The sequence below is a fragment of the Rhynchophorus ferrugineus genome, unplaced genomic scaffold, assembly GCF_030347505.1.
Source record: "Rhynchophorus ferrugineus isolate W39M unplaced genomic scaffold, kcgeb_rfMv2 rfM11, whole genome shotgun sequence".
Taxonomy (NCBI): domain Eukaryota; kingdom Metazoa; phylum Arthropoda; class Insecta; order Coleoptera; family Curculionidae; genus Rhynchophorus; species Rhynchophorus ferrugineus.
In genome coordinates this window covers 21,717,374-21,734,671 of record NW_027472590.1, presented here as the reverse complement: position 1 = coordinate 21,734,671, position 17,298 = coordinate 21,717,374, and the positions used below count along the sequence as shown (strand labels likewise).

General features: G+C 30.9%; 1 protein-coding gene across 5 annotated transcripts in view; it reads left to right on the top strand.

Annotated features, from left to right (window-relative positions):
- Positions 1-17,298, top strand: part of e(y)3 (PHD finger protein enhancer of yellow 3) — a 38,751-nt gene that overhangs the window by 5,306 nt on the left and 16,147 nt on the right. For 3 of the 5 annotated variants that reach the window (XM_076417166.1, XM_076417165.1, XM_076417169.1), the window contains exons 4-13: positions 11-146; positions 1,237-1,374; positions 1,482-1,688; positions 1,744-1,941; positions 1,995-2,208; positions 2,271-2,450; positions 2,514-2,664; positions 2,721-2,886; positions 3,568-3,709; positions 3,785-3,930. In XM_076417166.1, coding sequence (XP_076273281.1) covers positions 11-146; positions 1,237-1,374; positions 1,482-1,688; positions 1,744-1,941; positions 1,995-2,208; positions 2,271-2,450; positions 2,514-2,664; positions 2,721-2,886; positions 3,568-3,709; positions 3,785-3,930 — 1,678 coding nt within the window. The remainder of the gene's footprint in view (positions 1-10; positions 147-1,236; positions 1,375-1,481; positions 1,689-1,743; positions 1,942-1,994; positions 2,209-2,270; positions 2,451-2,513; positions 2,665-2,720; positions 2,887-3,567; positions 3,710-3,784; positions 3,931-17,298) is intronic. The other 2 variants (XM_076417168.1, XM_076417167.1) reach the window with 1 other exon arrangement.

Genomic DNA, 17,298 nt, shown 5'->3' with positions numbered 1-17,298 from the left:
TTATTTTCAGCAAGTCAATGAAAATTAATGAACCTTTGTCTATAAGTATTGAAGATGTTGAACGCGAAAAACTGTACAGTCCAAAGGTAACTATTAAGCCTGTAAAGGTTCCTGATGATGAAGTGAGCACAACATCAGATGCTGAGGTACTTTTATGTTTATAATTGTATTAATTTATCCTCTTATTAATTTAATACTGTAGACTTCTTATTTTTGGCTTCTTTTTATCTTTCTTTTTATTTGTGTGGCATTTGGGAGTCATGTAATTCTGATACGAATGTTTTCTAGTGCAATAATTGCCACTCAAGGGTTACTTGAGAATAAATGATGGGCAAATTTTAAATCCATTGAAAAGCTTCATCACCCATGCGTTGTTATTTCATCACGAAAATTGTTACCTCTGTAGAAAGAAGTAGTAGTATAGCCCATTATTTAATGTTTGTGTCTTTCTGTGACAAATCTTATTAAACTTGAGATTTTGAGGTCAAGCCCAAACCAAACCAAAATTTGAATCCACATCGAGAAATCTTGTTTTCAAAAAGTAAATTTTTAACGCCATGATTGAATGTCAAGTTCATTAATCCTCAGCCTGAACTGAACGGTAATAATTAAAAGACATTGTTGAAAATCTATTTCCATATAAATCATCATTTCATATTAACCAAATGTACCTCGTGAATAAGTTTTTACTGTATTTCATTTAAGTTTTCTTTCATCATAGTCGTATTCTTTAATTTTTCATAGTTAGAGTAGGCTTTTAATTTGTTATGTATGTTATGACTTACTTAGAAGTATTTCTTTCAATGGTATGCGATCTTTTAAACTTCATCGCTGTAGTGTTGTGCTTAGTTATCATTAAAATGATAGGGTTTGTATATATTTCAATATTAGTTGCTTATTTTTATTTCTCGTAGATTTTTCAGATTGTATAGTCAGTAGATTCATCAAAGAACATATATGTAGGTCCGGTATCAAAAGCTTCCAGATTTTTAATAGTTTAACGTTAACAGCGGCATATTCTTTAGATGAGAGTCCCCCTCTCTCCTCTACTAATTGTAACAGCATGCTCTTTTAGTGTGTAGGAAAAAGTAATTCTGGAAACTTTTGAGACAAATCCTGTATGTTCATTTAAAAACGCCTTAAATATTCTATTTTTCATATAGTAGATGTTAGCGTATGTAGTTGTAATAGGTTTCACTTATGGATATATATTAATTATTTATTTTTCCTTTCAAGGTTAAAGGTAGTCTTAAAATGACTATAACAAAGCAATCGGACACTATGCATTCTATTCTCAAAGTTTTTAATCCGGAAGATGATTCTGAACTGGGAGATAATGAAGAACCTATACCTAAGCTCATTATTAAACCTAAGGTACGAGTGAGTTTCTTCGCTCTTCGTCTACATTCTGTATAATTATTTGTTTTCCATATAAAAGGACTCTACATCATGAGTAATACGTTAATTATTATTTCTTACAGCATGAACAGCAGCATAGTCCCAAAACACCGTCGCGGAGTTCAAAAATTTATTCTCCTACTAGTACACAGAGGTGTGGAAGTCCAAGGGTTACAATTAAGCCAGTAGTTAAACCTCCAGAGAGCAAGAACGAACCCGTAGGACCTTTAAAAATCACGTTTAAACCTGTTGTTAAAGCTGATGACGCAACCAAAAGACATAGTCCTAAGGTGGGACTTTTTGCTATTGAATATATATTGAGTGGTAAACTTATTGCAATTTTAGGCAAGAGAACTAGAACAAAAGAATCACAATCCTAAAATTACTATAAAACCAATACCAAAGCCTGTGGAACCGGAGAAAGAAGAGGGAATGCCAACAACTCCAAAGGTGACCATTAAACCAATTAAGAGACCTCATGAGGATATGGAAGGGGATATGGAACATGAGAAATCTAGCCCCAAAATTACAATTAAACCTGTGGTATTGTTTTTATATATTTGTTTTATGAATATTCTAATATCTTTATGTTATAGGTTAGATCTTCAGAAGACATAGACCAACCAAATCAATCTACTCCGAGACTTATCATTAAACCAATAAAAAAGCAGGAAGAAGAGATGAAAGAACACGAACAGGGTCGATCCAGCCCGAAAATATCAATCAAACCAATAGTGAAGCCGGCATCATTAGACAATGAGGAAGAGATTGAAGAAGTGAAGGAAAGGATTGTTCTAAAGATTAATAAAGGTAAGTAGATTAAATGTTTACGTGAAAAATGGATTTTGATTGGATATTGCTCATTATATTAGGAAATTTACCAACTCCAGGAAAAGATAAAAGTAAACGTGAATATCCAGAGGATGAGAAATCTGAAAAATTAGGAAAGATTAAATTAAAATTTTCAACAAGCGGTGGTCACCCTCATATCGTTCAAGAGGATGAAGGCGTTAAAAAACAGAAAAAAGATTATATTTTCAGTCAAAATCCAGGTAGTAATATTTTGGCGTTCGACTAGTTCGTGTTTTTCACGTTACCTGTGTTATTTATTACAGAGTCTCAGTTGAAACGAGCGTTAGACGATAAGATGACGGACAAAAGCAAAAAAATGAGAACGTCAATTACTCCGGAGAGAGAGGTTAAGGTGGAACTTCAAACCAACGAACAAAAAATCAACCCTGTCGTCGTCAATATCGACGATCTTCGGTGAGTTGTTCTGCTTATTTTAGTGATTTTTTGTGTTATAAAGTATTATATTGCAGGGCAAATGCTCTGGTGGGAGATAAGAATTGTTTAACTCCAAGCTCCATTAAAATAATGGATTTGGTTCCAAGATCTCTTCATGCAGTAGCAGCGGCTCCTGCTTTGACGATAACTGCAACAACACCAGTGACACCCACGCCTAAAAAGAGAGGCAGGCCAAGAAAGGTAATAAGTGTTTACTTTATTGATACTTATCTCCTTTCCATGATTACTTCTAGTTCTTTATGTTTTTTATTGTTATTTTTACTGTCACTGATCTAATTATAGTTTCTGTTCAATATATCTTGCAATATGACTATTATTAAGTCTCTTAAATACTTCTTATGTACTTCAATACATTCATTTTTATAAAGAGTAATAACACTGTTTTCCTCTTATTTTACTATGTTGAAGCAGATTCTCCCATTAAGCAGCAAGCAAGTGTTCAGCAATTATCTTCTCCAATAATGGAATAAATGATCTGTTAAAAGAATCTCAAGCAGAGACTATTGTTGGTTTGGCCCTGTGGCTGGTCAAAATACAATCTGCTTGTTTGGTGGGTAGCAACAGTGTTTTTCTACTAGTGTTTAATCTGTCATGAATTATTAAAACACTCAAATGGCAAGTGTTTTCCCATCCATTGTATTCTCTAGAAGATTGTCTGCCTGGCTATCACTTGTTTTTGTCGATAGCATAAGACTTATGGAGACTGAAGTTTCCTACTTGTGAAAATTTCAAAAAATGGTTCTTCAGGTGCGGGATTAATTTTTTGCCTGAAAAATGGAAAGGAGTAGATTTCTTTACACAAAACTTAAGTTACAAATGAATTTCAACACATACTTTAAATACCCATGATCATTTGTACAGGTTCCACTGGAAATACGGCCGGAACTAACTGATCCTATAAATCCACAAGCCACATATCATTCGACGCCGTCGAATCAGAGCATTACCAGTACTCCGGGCAGCGCTACTTCGTCGGCTGGACGACCGAAACGGAGTTGTAGAGGCAAGTATCTGTCTATTAAAATCATCTAACGAATCATTCAGCAGCGAACCATTCTTAATCGTCGAATGCTTACAGGTCAAAACGTAATCGCCACGTTGGGTATCAAACCGAGGAAGCCGAGAGGGAGAGGCAGGGGTAGCAAAGTGAATATGGGAGACAGGCTGCCCGTTATGGTATCGCCTATCGGGCCAATACAAACAGTCTCCATGAAACCAGAGAAGGTAAGTGGCTTCCAAAGTTTAAGCCTGTTGGCCTCAAACTTCAAATGTTTTCCAAGTAACACAACAAAAACGTTTCTAATATATTATTACTCTATTTTACTACACGAGGTGTTTTCAAACAGTAACATTAAAAAGTAAAACGTGTGCGTGCAAAGTTTGCGTTAATTTTATAAACAAAAAACAAACTGTTCTTTAGAAATGTCAAGTATTGCTTCAGTAAACCTGCAAGTGAATGTAAAAAAAGTTTTAAGCACAGCATATCAACTGTTGAAAAGTTGAAAAAAGTGAAATAATTTATTAACGATTCGTTTATTCAAAATTGAAAGATCATTTCATCACTTCAGTGTACCTGCTCACACTTTATTACATGTTTTTTAATTTTTTGACAAAAAACAATACTAATAATGCCACAGCCTTGGTGCCTTGTGATCTATTTTCAAAAATTTTAGAAAACTAAAAAATAGTTGTTTTGCAGGCATAGACGAGATCAATAATTAATTTCTTAAGGTGTTTTGAGGATTGATAATCGCTAGAATAAGTGCACGATTTTTTATGGGGATTAGTTTGAAAGTGGTAACGTAAATGTAGATTAGTAGAATTTACCTTATTTGTTTGCATACACTTCGTATTTGCAATACAGATGTAAAATCGAGCGAGTTGGTTGTTTGAGAAACGTTTGAAGTTGCGTTTTACCAACAGAAACATTTACTAGGTCTTTTTTTCTTCTTAGGTTAAAAATAAAAGTAAAAAGAAAAAGAAAAAAAGTCGCAGCAGATCGAAATCGAAATAAAACCGAGTTAGTAGTGCTCGGTAATTGTTTTAAGACGATTTTCATAAAAAAAAGAACTTTTTAAAAGAACGAATTTTCTACTGGTAGACTTTTTGTTCTTCGTAATTTTCTGTGCTTGGATTTTGATTGACGAAATCGGTTGATACCATGTACTGTGTACATATATGTATATATGGAAGTTGATCCTTAACAATATTTTGAAATATATATATATAATAGATATGAAATATAAGTTAATGTTTTTAGAGCGCATGCACATGTGCTATGATGCTATATGTGAAATGAAATTTCACGGCAAGTGAGGAAAGTTTAACTTTGATCTGGGAAGTGGTAATTATTCTAGGTTTATGACTAGAAAAGAGATGATGATTCAGTAAGAACATAAAGTTATTTATTTTTTAGAACATTTATCGTTCGTTTTTCTATTTTTTGATCCTTAAACTGCCAAACCTTGTTTCCTTTCAAATTATTTTACTACAAATCATTATAAAATTACTTAATTTGAAATTATGAATTGTAGGGTTAAAACAATATTGGTACAGAGGCTTGGTATAAATTAACTGCAAGTGTTAGTCTTTAGTTTATCCTCTGTGCGTTTTAAGCTGTCTTAGGCCTAGAGTTATAACTAATTGTAAATAAGCTTCAGTATTCAATCTGTATCGTAGCCTAGCACTCAATTTTTTTGTTGCTTTGTTTGCCTGACGACCATCAAATCCAACTGTTCAGCGAGTTCATTGTTTTTTCTTTATAACTTGGTGGCTTATTTCAGTATTTACCTGTACATTCATAATGGATTTGTAAAAGAAATGTGTCCTCCACTTTTCCAAAATCGCATGATTAAGTCAATTTCTCTCTCTCTTTATAATACATGGAGTTATAGTACCACTTTGACCATCTTTTATTTCCATTTTGCAATCTTTTTTCGGATTTATGACAATTACATATCATCAACTCCTTGAAATTAAACCATCTAATTGCAAGAATCACCTCTGTTTCCCTATGTTTGCTTAAAAATACGGGCTATGTGTTGTCCTATGTGTTTTTTTTTGTAACATATTTTTTTAGAGCAGATTTGTCTCTGAATGTTGTCATCATGACTACTCTGGTTCTCTACTGAAATGTATATTTGAAAGAATTTGTCAATTCCTTTGCATAAGACAGCTTTCTAGCTTTATCAGGTTTCTCAATATTTTTGAAATAACTTCCAACCTTTAAATCGATTTCTTGAAGTTACTTTTTCTATAAATTAACAGTTCATTTAACCATAGTCATTTAAATCGGGGACATGATTGTAAGGCAAAGATGATCCCAATTATCGTGAATTATCAGTTTTTTTTTTCACTCCAAAGGAGCTTCCCTAAATTGCTGGGTTCGAAAGTTACCTACCTTGGCTTAAATTTGTAAGAATATTGGTTGAATAACTGTTGTATATAGTAGTGATGTTGTAAGAACTTGGTTCTTTATTATCTGTTTACAAAGGAGGAAAATTGCGGTTGTAGATATTTTCTGTCGGACGCATTTTAGCGTTGGTAGTATAGGGGTTAAATATATTTGTTTAAATATAAACTGATTCTATTATTAAATAATTTTACATCATCGTAGTATGTTTATGGACTCTGGTATATTTCACTTCCAGATCTGATCTCACTTTTTAGATCTGTTTATAATAATTAAATTATTTTGAAGTTAAAAAGTATGGGGATTGCTGTAAAATTTCATATCCATACTTATTGTTGTAGCGATATTTAACAGATATATAAATATATATATTTGGTTTTTAGTATTATTTAAAATGACTTATATGCGAGCATTATTGCTTTTTTTATGTATTTATATGTATAACCGAAATTATATTTTGTGTAGTTATATAGATGTACGGCACGAAGAAATATTTTTTCTTTACTATATATATATATATATATACTTTGTTTTACGGCACCTCGTTATTTTGTTTGAATTTGTTTAAAATTTATTTTCTGGTTCGAAATTGATATTTTTATACCTACATAATATACACAAATAAATGTTATTATTTTCAGGAAATTATCTAGTTTTTGTTATACGATTTCTGAAATAAAGCTCTCCGTGGAAATAATTTTACCTCCACGTTCTGTTTTTTGAGTGATACAAGTTTTTAAAGGTTATCGTTCATTTAATATTTTTTGCTCTGCTACCTTTTTTCAGTTTATTTTATCAAGTTATTTGATCTGTATTTTTCACATTCTTACGTCTTCATCTTTATTTTCATCCCAGCTATCTGTGCTATTTCGCAAGCACCAGATATCGTTAGATTATTTTTCTTTTTTGAGCTAGTGGATTGAGCTTGGAGACCTTTTGGACGCATTAAAATTAGCTATATTTAAGGTGTTTTAGGTTTATCATCTTTTTGAGAAAAAATAACGTTATCAGATTCTTAAAATATGAAGAGTATTTTTCAAATTTAAACTTAATCTCTTACTTACCGTACTCTTATCGATACAAAATGATATTTAAATAGATAAATAAATAAATGGGTTTTTAACTAAATTTATGGATGATCTATTCCACTTTTCTCGACACTTCAGACTCATTATCAAAATTATATCGTTAGATATTATTTTTCTTTTTTGAGTTAGCATATTGAGCATAGAAACCTATTGGGCGCATTAAGACTAGCTATTTTAATGAGTTTTAGGTATCATCTTTTTGAGAGAAATAACGTATCAAGTTCTTAGAATAGAAAAAGTATTTTTCAAATTTAAGCTTTTAATCTGTTACTTACCGTACCCTTACGATATAAAATTATATTTAAACAAATAAATAATTAAATCCTTTTTTTAAACTAAATTTATGGACGATCTATACCCCTTTTCTGGACCCTTCAGATTCATTATCGATAATACTCTTTTTCGGAAAGCTAAAATGGCCAAAACGGAGAGTAAATAAAGTTTTTTTACATTGAGTAATCTATCGTATATATTTTTAAGTATAAATTGTCATTTTCACTGTATAATTTTTAGTATAATTTTATTCTCTTCCAGTCTTGCTTAAACAAGAGATTGTTTTATTCACGTATTCTCGCTGACAGTTGATATCTGTCACCAGATGTCATCTGTCAAATCTGACATCTATTATTGCATTCATTAAATAGTTAAATTCAATTTTATTGTGTGTACATACATTATCAAAGTTTTTGATCAGTTGTTTTGTTTAAGAAAAAAAACATATTTATCAAAAATAAAGTAGGAAGTGTTGTTCCTAATTAGAATATTTAACGAACGCGAAAAAATATATATTTTAAATAAAATGGTGACTCCTACGTTGAATAACATATATTTTGAAATGTAAAACTAACATTATAATATAGTGTAATATTAAAAATATGTAAGTTTTATTCAAAAAAGTAATTTTTATTAACGGGACGAGCATTGTTGAAAATACGGCTTCGAAATAATTGCATTCAAGTTTCCGTACATTAATAGTATTAGTTTCAGTCACTTACCGATATTGGTTTTCTTCTATTTATTACTGTTTTCGGGCTGTATGAGCTGCTTTTGTCTGAGAAGAAAATTCCTTTCGGCTCCGTCTTGAAAGTGGATACCAACAATTTTCTCTCATTTATCTATAATTCTGAAGAGAATAGAAGATGTGTTTTCATTATGTATGTGATTATTTCAACGAATTTTCGACCAGAATGTAGTGCTTTGGGCGTAGTCGTCATTCTTTAGCGTTTTAGAATCTTCACGATCTTTGTTGAAAATTGTATGGGAATTTCAAAGCTCTCAACTATGTATTTAAACTTTTCATATTGCCAATATACTTTCAGTACATGTTAACAAACCTAAGACGGTTTAAATGTAATGTATTTCATGTGATATTTATTAAATAAATCTTCTCGTTGCGTTCAATAATAATCCACGCGGGAGATTAAAAAGCGTAACATATATATAAACATCACGTGGTGGCACATTCACACTCAAATATCTTAAACATGGAATCTATAAATAGCGATAATAATTCACCTGCACAGAGAGCATTTGGAGATATTTAGTATTGTTTAGACTAGTTGAATGCGGGTTACGTAAGTATTCATGAAACCATCGAAATCAATATGGGAAATGTTAGAAATTGAATGTTTCGTATTAGAATATCGGTCCTTGTGTCTTTACACCCCCCGTTCTAGTCTAGAAATGTGAAAAAATCGTGTTTAACGTTCTAAAAACGAAACTTCAAACGCGTTTTACTACTTTTTTCGAAACTGATGGCCTGATCCTCAAGTTCTACTGAACGAATTTACTTTGTTGTGAGTTTTCTCTATATATTATTCTATCGTATCACTTGGTCTTTTTTTAATAATAAATAATTATGGACTTAAAGGATAAGCGATGCTGACGTTACAATATCAATATTTAATTGTACCATATTTAAACATACTTTTTTTATTTTATTGTCTTTATTTTTGGATTATCGAACAAAAATTCTACAATTTTAGTCATAGAATACCTCCGCGATTATTTTACAATGTCGATTGTCGATGAGTAAGCGCTTACAAATATAAAAATTTCAGAGGCCTGTGATTTTTTAACGATTTTAGTGCTTTTGAAACAGTTCCACAAACAGTGGAAAAGTTTTTCTCTCTGGATAATCTTCGATTTTTGTTTGTTTGTTTCAAAATTATTAAGTATTTTATATCGAATATGTTACTCTATATATTAATAATATATATAATATATAATATAATAGTTCTTATGATAATAAATAACTCTTTTTAGCTGAGGTACCTTTTATGCCACTGACAATAATTTAATCCAACAAGTTTAACAAATTATACAAGTGGAGTATTTGATCAGATTTATTGACTTCTTCGTCCATATATGTTTGAAGGTGATGTCACTTACGTAATAACGCGCATGTCGAGATTACCTTGCTGGATGTGTACGACGTGATAGAAGATACATCTTTTTTAAACAAAGATAATTTTGTTTTGCGATGCTTTAAAAAAATATCCGGCATATTTATAAAATAGTAAATTATGCAAAGTGGTATTTAAATGTATAGGGTTCGCCATCTATTGGTTTATTTTTAAAGCGCATGTTTTTTGACATTGACAACAGGGAAACAAACAAGATATGCCCGTCCAATAAAATATCCAATGCACGCCATAGATGACGTTCAATATATGTCAAATGCAGTTTGTAAAAATGTCAAATTCGTTTTAAACCAGGAGCCGATTTTTCGTTCCCATTTTATCCTAATTAAAAAGAAAGAATGCTGTTTGATAACAGCAGAATATTTAAACAAATCCGCTTATAAAATTCAATTTCAGTTGCTAATGGTGAGCCATGTTGCCAAATGTTTTCAAAGTATTAGTGATAGTAATTAGTAAATTTTGATGACGTGCATTGGCTGTTCCACTGGATGGACTATGTGATTGTCATATATGACGTTTTTACTGTTTAAAGGACCATATTTCTTTGAGAAGTAAATTTAGTTAACGATATTGTTTATATTATTATTGAAGTAGTTTTTCTTTAAAATCCAATTCATCACAATGCGATTACAGTTATTAATATTTTACTACTTAACTCTACTGAACCCTTAACTAAATGTTGCTTAAATTTGCTAATATACGTTTTTTTTACTAAATGACTTAAAATAATATAAATAAACGTTTTAACTGAGATGTTGAAGACATTAATGAATTTGAAAGAAATAAGGCAAAATGATGCCAAATATGGTATATTTCAATATCGAAGTAACAGCACCGATATATTCAATTGTGTATACTCACGTATTTCCTTTGCATTTGAGTTTCTTCGCACCATCTGTGAGTTTCAAATATACCTTATGTTTGTATTACTCTCTTGTAACTTTACATTTCTTTAAAACTTAAACATCTAATAACATCTATGTACTTTGCGTAGTTGAAATATGTACAGTATTATCTGCAATAGTATCAATACCCTAATATTACTTTTATTTTGTACAAATTTAATATACCCTACCGAACAGTACATAACTTTTTACATTTTCTGCCACCATGAAAACTACTCTATAGTGGTAATTTTATTAATGTTGTCACATGTAACATACAGTTTTTCATTTTTTAATTTTACTTAGTTTTTTAATATATTTTGTACTAATAATATTTACTGCTGTTTATACATTCAACAAAGTAAACATTCTCAGCTTGGCTATAATATTTTCATTTCTTCTATTAGCAACAAAAAATGTTTTGTCATTTTTTGTCTGAATTTGAACATATTTTTACAAATTTAGGTAAAAACATAGCCATAGAATTAACCTTATAATAAACTTAACCAGGTGTAGATTATCGAAATGCGCTTGAACGGAACTAATAGTCGACACTACCACTTGTGACATTGACATTCAATAGTAATCGGTGTTATTATAATACTTGTTTATTTCGATTTAAATTGATACATGTGGTCAACTGGAGAATTGACAGGATATTAGGTAGAGGAAGTACGGTAGCGCTGTGGAAGTGTACAGTTACAAGGGGGTAGAGAAAAGAAAAGAGCGAGACGTCGTCGTGATGGTCTTTTATAGCCGGGAACCGCATGTTACCAATCCACCGGCGTTGCTAACCTTTGAACTTGCTGTAGGTGAATGCGTAGTGGCCTAAAGAGTCGTAGCGGTCGCTACACTCCGTCAATTACTGATCGATTTTCAATTTTTTTTTATTCGAAATAGTACACGTCCGAGGTGATCCCATTGAAACCAAGTCAGGATCTGTTGGAGGTAAGGGAGGAACCGAGGGAAACCCTCAAATTTCAAAAGCACATACAAAGTTTTCACATATTTTTTATCTAAAATAATCAGATATCTGAATATAATTTGTAATATTATTGCTGAACTGATGTAACGGAAGACTGGAAGTCGTTTTGTGCAAAAGCCGTTCAGTTTGCTTTTTAAACACTAACCATATCATATAAGAAGCCGTAGAAATATTGCAGACAGCTGCTTATATGGTGTAATGGTTAGAGCGTTCAGCTCACACGTGGAGGTTGCGGGTTCGATTTCCGGCCGACAACTTTTTGTTGTTGTTCCAGTTTTGTTAAAGCATTTGTCAAATAACCTAGATGAGGTAGAAGATCCCGGGGCCTAAAGCGTTCCTTATTTTCAATCATTCTTTCTTTATACCTTTTTTTGCTCATACGAGCTGCACGTTTACTTGGTCTACCCATTGTAATACTTAATAAGCTTAATAAAATAATTACGTAATTTAATGAGTGGATATCTAATACGAAAACAAAAACAACACAACATTAACAAAAAAAATTAACCGACTTCAAAAAATAAATAAGGAACTCATTAAAAATTTAAAAAATAATCAACCTATCTAAACCTATTTATCTATTTACAATATAATTTTAACTACAAGTAACTGATCACTGGAATCATCGATCACATTGAACTACTCCAAGTGTTCCAATCCAAAAAGTCCACGCGTTACTAAATGCCGGATGGTTTATGAGGAACGTCAACACTCACCTCGAACCAGCCATCCCGTTTGTGAAGAATTTCACGAACATGCTCAGTGTAAGGTTCTCCATAGGCGCCTTAGAACACGACAATACCTTGATTAACTCCCTACCCATCCACAAACCTGGGTTTTTGGTTTCTAACTGGTCATCTTGGAATAGGAAAAAAAGGTTAAGGTCGTTTCAGTTTTTTTGTTAGAAATATTTTATTGGTTGTAATCAAAATTCATTTAAAAGTCTAAATATTATATACACCCTTCAATAAAACAAATAGAATAAATTGCCAAATGCAATTTGCAAAAATGTAAAATTTGTTTTAAACTCTAAACAGAGCGGATTTTTCCTTCTCATTTTATCCAAGTTAAAACATGTAACCAAATAATGTTTATAAAATTCGATTTGGGTTGGTACTAGCGGACCTAGTAAGAATTTGTTATAAGAGTTTATAAGCCGAAAACGTTGTAAACCAAATTTTGATGCAGCAATATTGTGACGTGCTGACGTCATTTTAATGACGTGTATTGCTTGTTCTATTGGACGGGTTTAATTTTAGTAATCGGAATTAATACCAAGCCTGATGCAATCATTGAGTTGAAGTTATTTTCGATAAACAATATTTTGACAAAACAACGTTTTAAAAGTGTTGTTTACATTTTATTATTGACGAATGATTCGCTCTATATTTAAAGAAATCCGGTCAACGTTACATTAAGTAAATTAAGGAAGCTTAAAACAACCTTCACTATTTTCAACGCATCTTTCCAAATGTAATATGTATCTCAACTAACAAAACTGATTGGTGATATTTTTTGACCTTTAATTACTAAAATGGTATAGGTTTTCCCGTCGACTAAATTTGAATTAAGCGGCGTGCACTAAACATATCCGTTTGTTATTTAATAAATAGGTGCTAGGTCCGTATCCATGCAAGCATTATGTTACAATTAAATATATTACTTTATAATTATCATTAATTAAATATAGTACAATTTTGAAGTTAATTTTAAAAATGTTTTGTTTGTTATCTATATGAATTGGGGGAAAATAACTTATTTATTCTCTTAATTTCCAAACGCTGATCATATAAGCTTTATCTAAATTTCTGGCCAAAGCATAATTAGGTAATTTCTTCAAAAGCTCTTTTGAAGTCCCGGTGGATGCATTGAAACTGTCCAGCCAATCTATCTCAATTTTTGCCACTAAATATGTGTATGGTCTAGGCTAACCTTTATTTTAATCGCCTATATCAATGGCATTAATTAGAAAATCATCAGTCAAAGTAATTATTTGCCAAAATATCACAGAAATTGTCTTATATACCGTATATACGATAATTTAAGTTTAGAAACGGAAATTACTTTTTCACCAACATTATATTTTGTTACATTGCATTAAATAACAAGCATTGCATATTTTTATTTATCACTTTTTCATTAGATTCTAAAAAAATACTTTTACTTTCAATTGTTGCCCAGACGAAGTTTATTTTAATATGTTTTTAAAAATGTTCAAGGTCGGTTTACTATTGATATTTAATTGCTTAAGATTTACACGAGTTACGTACGATTATTATATATGGTTCTTTTAAGTCATATTTCAAGCAATGATGGCGCGTTAAAAAGTTTCTACAAAAATAGTTACAATAATAATTTAAAATATCTACTTTTAGTCTAGCTACGGAACGTATCATTTAAGAAAATAAATTCTGTTTACATTATAGGGGCCTTTATTTTGTTTCTGATGCTTTTATCTGTTCTTTCTTTACCATGAACAAAAATCTATATGTGCACAATACATTTATACAGTGATATGTATAAACAACATTAAAATAGTTGTCTCGCTGCGAATGTTCTAATTTTATCGATTAACCAGTGGCGGGTCCCAATTGTCTTTACATTATATATTCTTTAAGTATGTTAATTATTTCGTCTTAATTCTTCTATGCGTTCGAATATTAACTTATTTAAATTGTAGATGGCAATAGGACACTAAAATGTAATCATTATATAAATATGTGCATATATATTGGTTTGTTATACAATTTAAAAATTTCAAGTATTTTTTAAATTGTAATCATATACCGTTTATGCATTTTATGATTTCAACTAAGATTCGAAGTAAGGTTAATGGTGTACACTTCGTACATTTGGAGAGCATGTCAAACGATGCAATTGTTTCAGGTTGATGTAATGATTTAATTATAAGAAGCTAATATTGACGTAACGGAGGCTAACGTTTTTAAAATTTTATCCTATTGTCTCTATCATCTGATTCATTTGTGCTATTCCTTTTCTATAAAGTAATCGAGAACTATTACGGTTTATTACTAATGCCGTACCCGCCTTTCAAGAAGTTTTTGATGAGCTGCCAACCTATGATTAGGTTTTAATAAATTTCTTTTTCATCGCCAGTAACACTGGTCGATTTGATAGCTAACAAATCCAACATGTTCAATTGTTATGGGCATTGTTTTGTTTCCTTGGTTAAAATGATGTGTTATAAGTTCTTTAAATGAACATTTTAACATAGATTAGATATGAAAACTTAGTTGCCTTGCCATACATTGACTTGAATATGTTCGCACAACATTGTATTTTAAGGGAAAAGTGTTTTTATTTTATTTTTATTCGGTTCTAAGGGAAGCGAACGCTTCAGATTTATTTGTTATTTTACATACTGTAGTTGTCATGGTAACCGTTATCTGTTTGAACGCGAATGACAATAAAATATGCAATAGAACGCAATTTATAAAACTTCGGTTTATATATTCGGCGTAATAGTGGCCTCTTTTTTTAAGGAATAAAAAATTGCCTGAAAACAGATTTAAAATGGCAGACAGTTTAGATTAAATGAATTGTGTATATACATGTAAGTCGTAAAATAAGTACAAACGAAGTGGTTCAAATTTTGAGACACAGCGTATGCGTGTCAAGAAATTATGATTTCCTAAATTTATTAACCGTCGTTCCACTAAGCTATACTGTATCCACACTCTCAATAAACTGAAAACTTCAACGTGTATATATTTAAATGGTAACGAACAGTTGTGTAGCACGGTACGTAATTCGAGCGACGGGCGACATTTGCTATGATTTCAAGAACGATGTTTTGTTCGGTCGGATAGTTGGAATTTTTCTACGTTTATCGCTCGTTTGTGGCCCGTCTAACTTCGCCGGTAACCTAAAAAAAGATAAACAGTACGGATATTTCGTTGCCAGTTCAAAGTTCCGGCCATGATTTGAGTTTATCGGCAATTCAGGCAGGCTTCCGACTACCGTGTGTGTAAGTAAATGCGAATCTTTAACGCCCTATTTGGTACAAATTATCGTTCTGTGAAACTGGATTGTTCGATTGTTTACCTCGTTTTTATGCGGACAGTTGACGTCGACCAACGCGTCATCGGTGTGACGGCCTGCGCGGTAGGTTGCATATTTTTGTTTATCTCTCCCAGTCGTTGTGATGTAATTAATACACGTTGAATCAATTTATAATATTCATCTCTATTGTCGGAATTAAAGGGATCAGTTTTATCTTGTGTATCTTTCAGTATTTTTTTTAATAATAACTTTGTTTTTATTTTCTGATTTTTTTCCACTTTTAATAATTTACTTACTACCATACTGTTTACAATTGAATTTATTTAAAATATAATCATACATTATTTAATAATTATACAGTAATAGAATGACATCTAGTGCGTTAAATAATAATTGTTATGGTAATTTTATTTTAAATATCCAATAATCTATAGAAGAAATCGATACAAACACATCATTTATTCAAAAGTAAATGTGGTATATATATCAGATTTTAACAAATTAAAATATATTGACGGTAGGTTAATAATTTACCGCAGTAAATATTTGTTTACACATTAACTTGATTTAAAAATAGTAATTGTACATTATTATTTAATTATGTAGTGATAAAATGACATGTATTGCGTTAATAAAAATTGATAATTTATTTAATATCAAATAATCGATAAAAATACATCAATTATTGAAAAGGAAATGTGCGGTATATATCAGGTATTAACAAATTAAAATATATTGACAGTTGGTTAATAACTTTAACTTAGTAAATATTTGTTTGCACATTGACTTGATTTAAAAATTATAATTGTACATTATTATTTAATTCTGTAGTAATAGAGTGACGTGATAACAATTATTACGGCAATTTTGTTATATTGTCTAGCGAAAGTAGCAGTGAACCTACGTCATCTAAATTTATAACGTCAAAACGTCGCAGTGTTGCCGCTAAGTTTTAGTTTATTGTGGCTTTTACATGTTACAAAATTCTAGTCTAAATAAAATAATGAAATACAAATGTTATCAAATATAATTTATTTTAACATTATTAGTACATCTAATGCATATATTATCGAATAATTTAATCTACAGTTAATTATACAGCCCCAATAGTTTATAGGTTAAAGTTGTTTTATTATATTTACATTTAACTCTTTTTCTCACCACCCATCAGGTAGAGTTCTAGGTGTGTTTTTTTTTATGTAGTGGCATCCGGAGGCCTAATCTACCTAATTAACAATTTTATATCGAAATAATGTATTTTCCTTTCATTAGAGAGCACATTTACTTTTTCACGTTTTTACGTTTAGTTCTCGTTTTCTTCAACTTTTATTGTCTTAATACTTTTTACTTGCCATGAGTGATCAAATGTCCCATTCTGAAATATCCATGTCCCATCTAAATACATATGTTGAAATAATAAGTCTTCCTTAATTTTATTATATGCTTTTAAAAATTGTATTCTGTTAAAAGCAATGTCTGAAAGTTCCATTAGACCTCTAAGTAGGTTATTTTTACAACATTTAAATCATAAATAAAGTGTACGAAGGGATGTTGCCTCCAAGTATTTGTGTTAATTGTATTAAATTATGTTAATATTGAAAAAACTACTCACTGTTTTTATACATTTCATATATTTGATCTCTGGTAGAGACAACCTCATGCTGATCTTGATTTGTCACCTGCTTCGTATGAGGACGGTTTCTTTTTGGTGAATCCAAGATTATGTTTTTAATTTTTTGAGATATTTTAGATCGAGCCCATACTAATATTCAGTGTA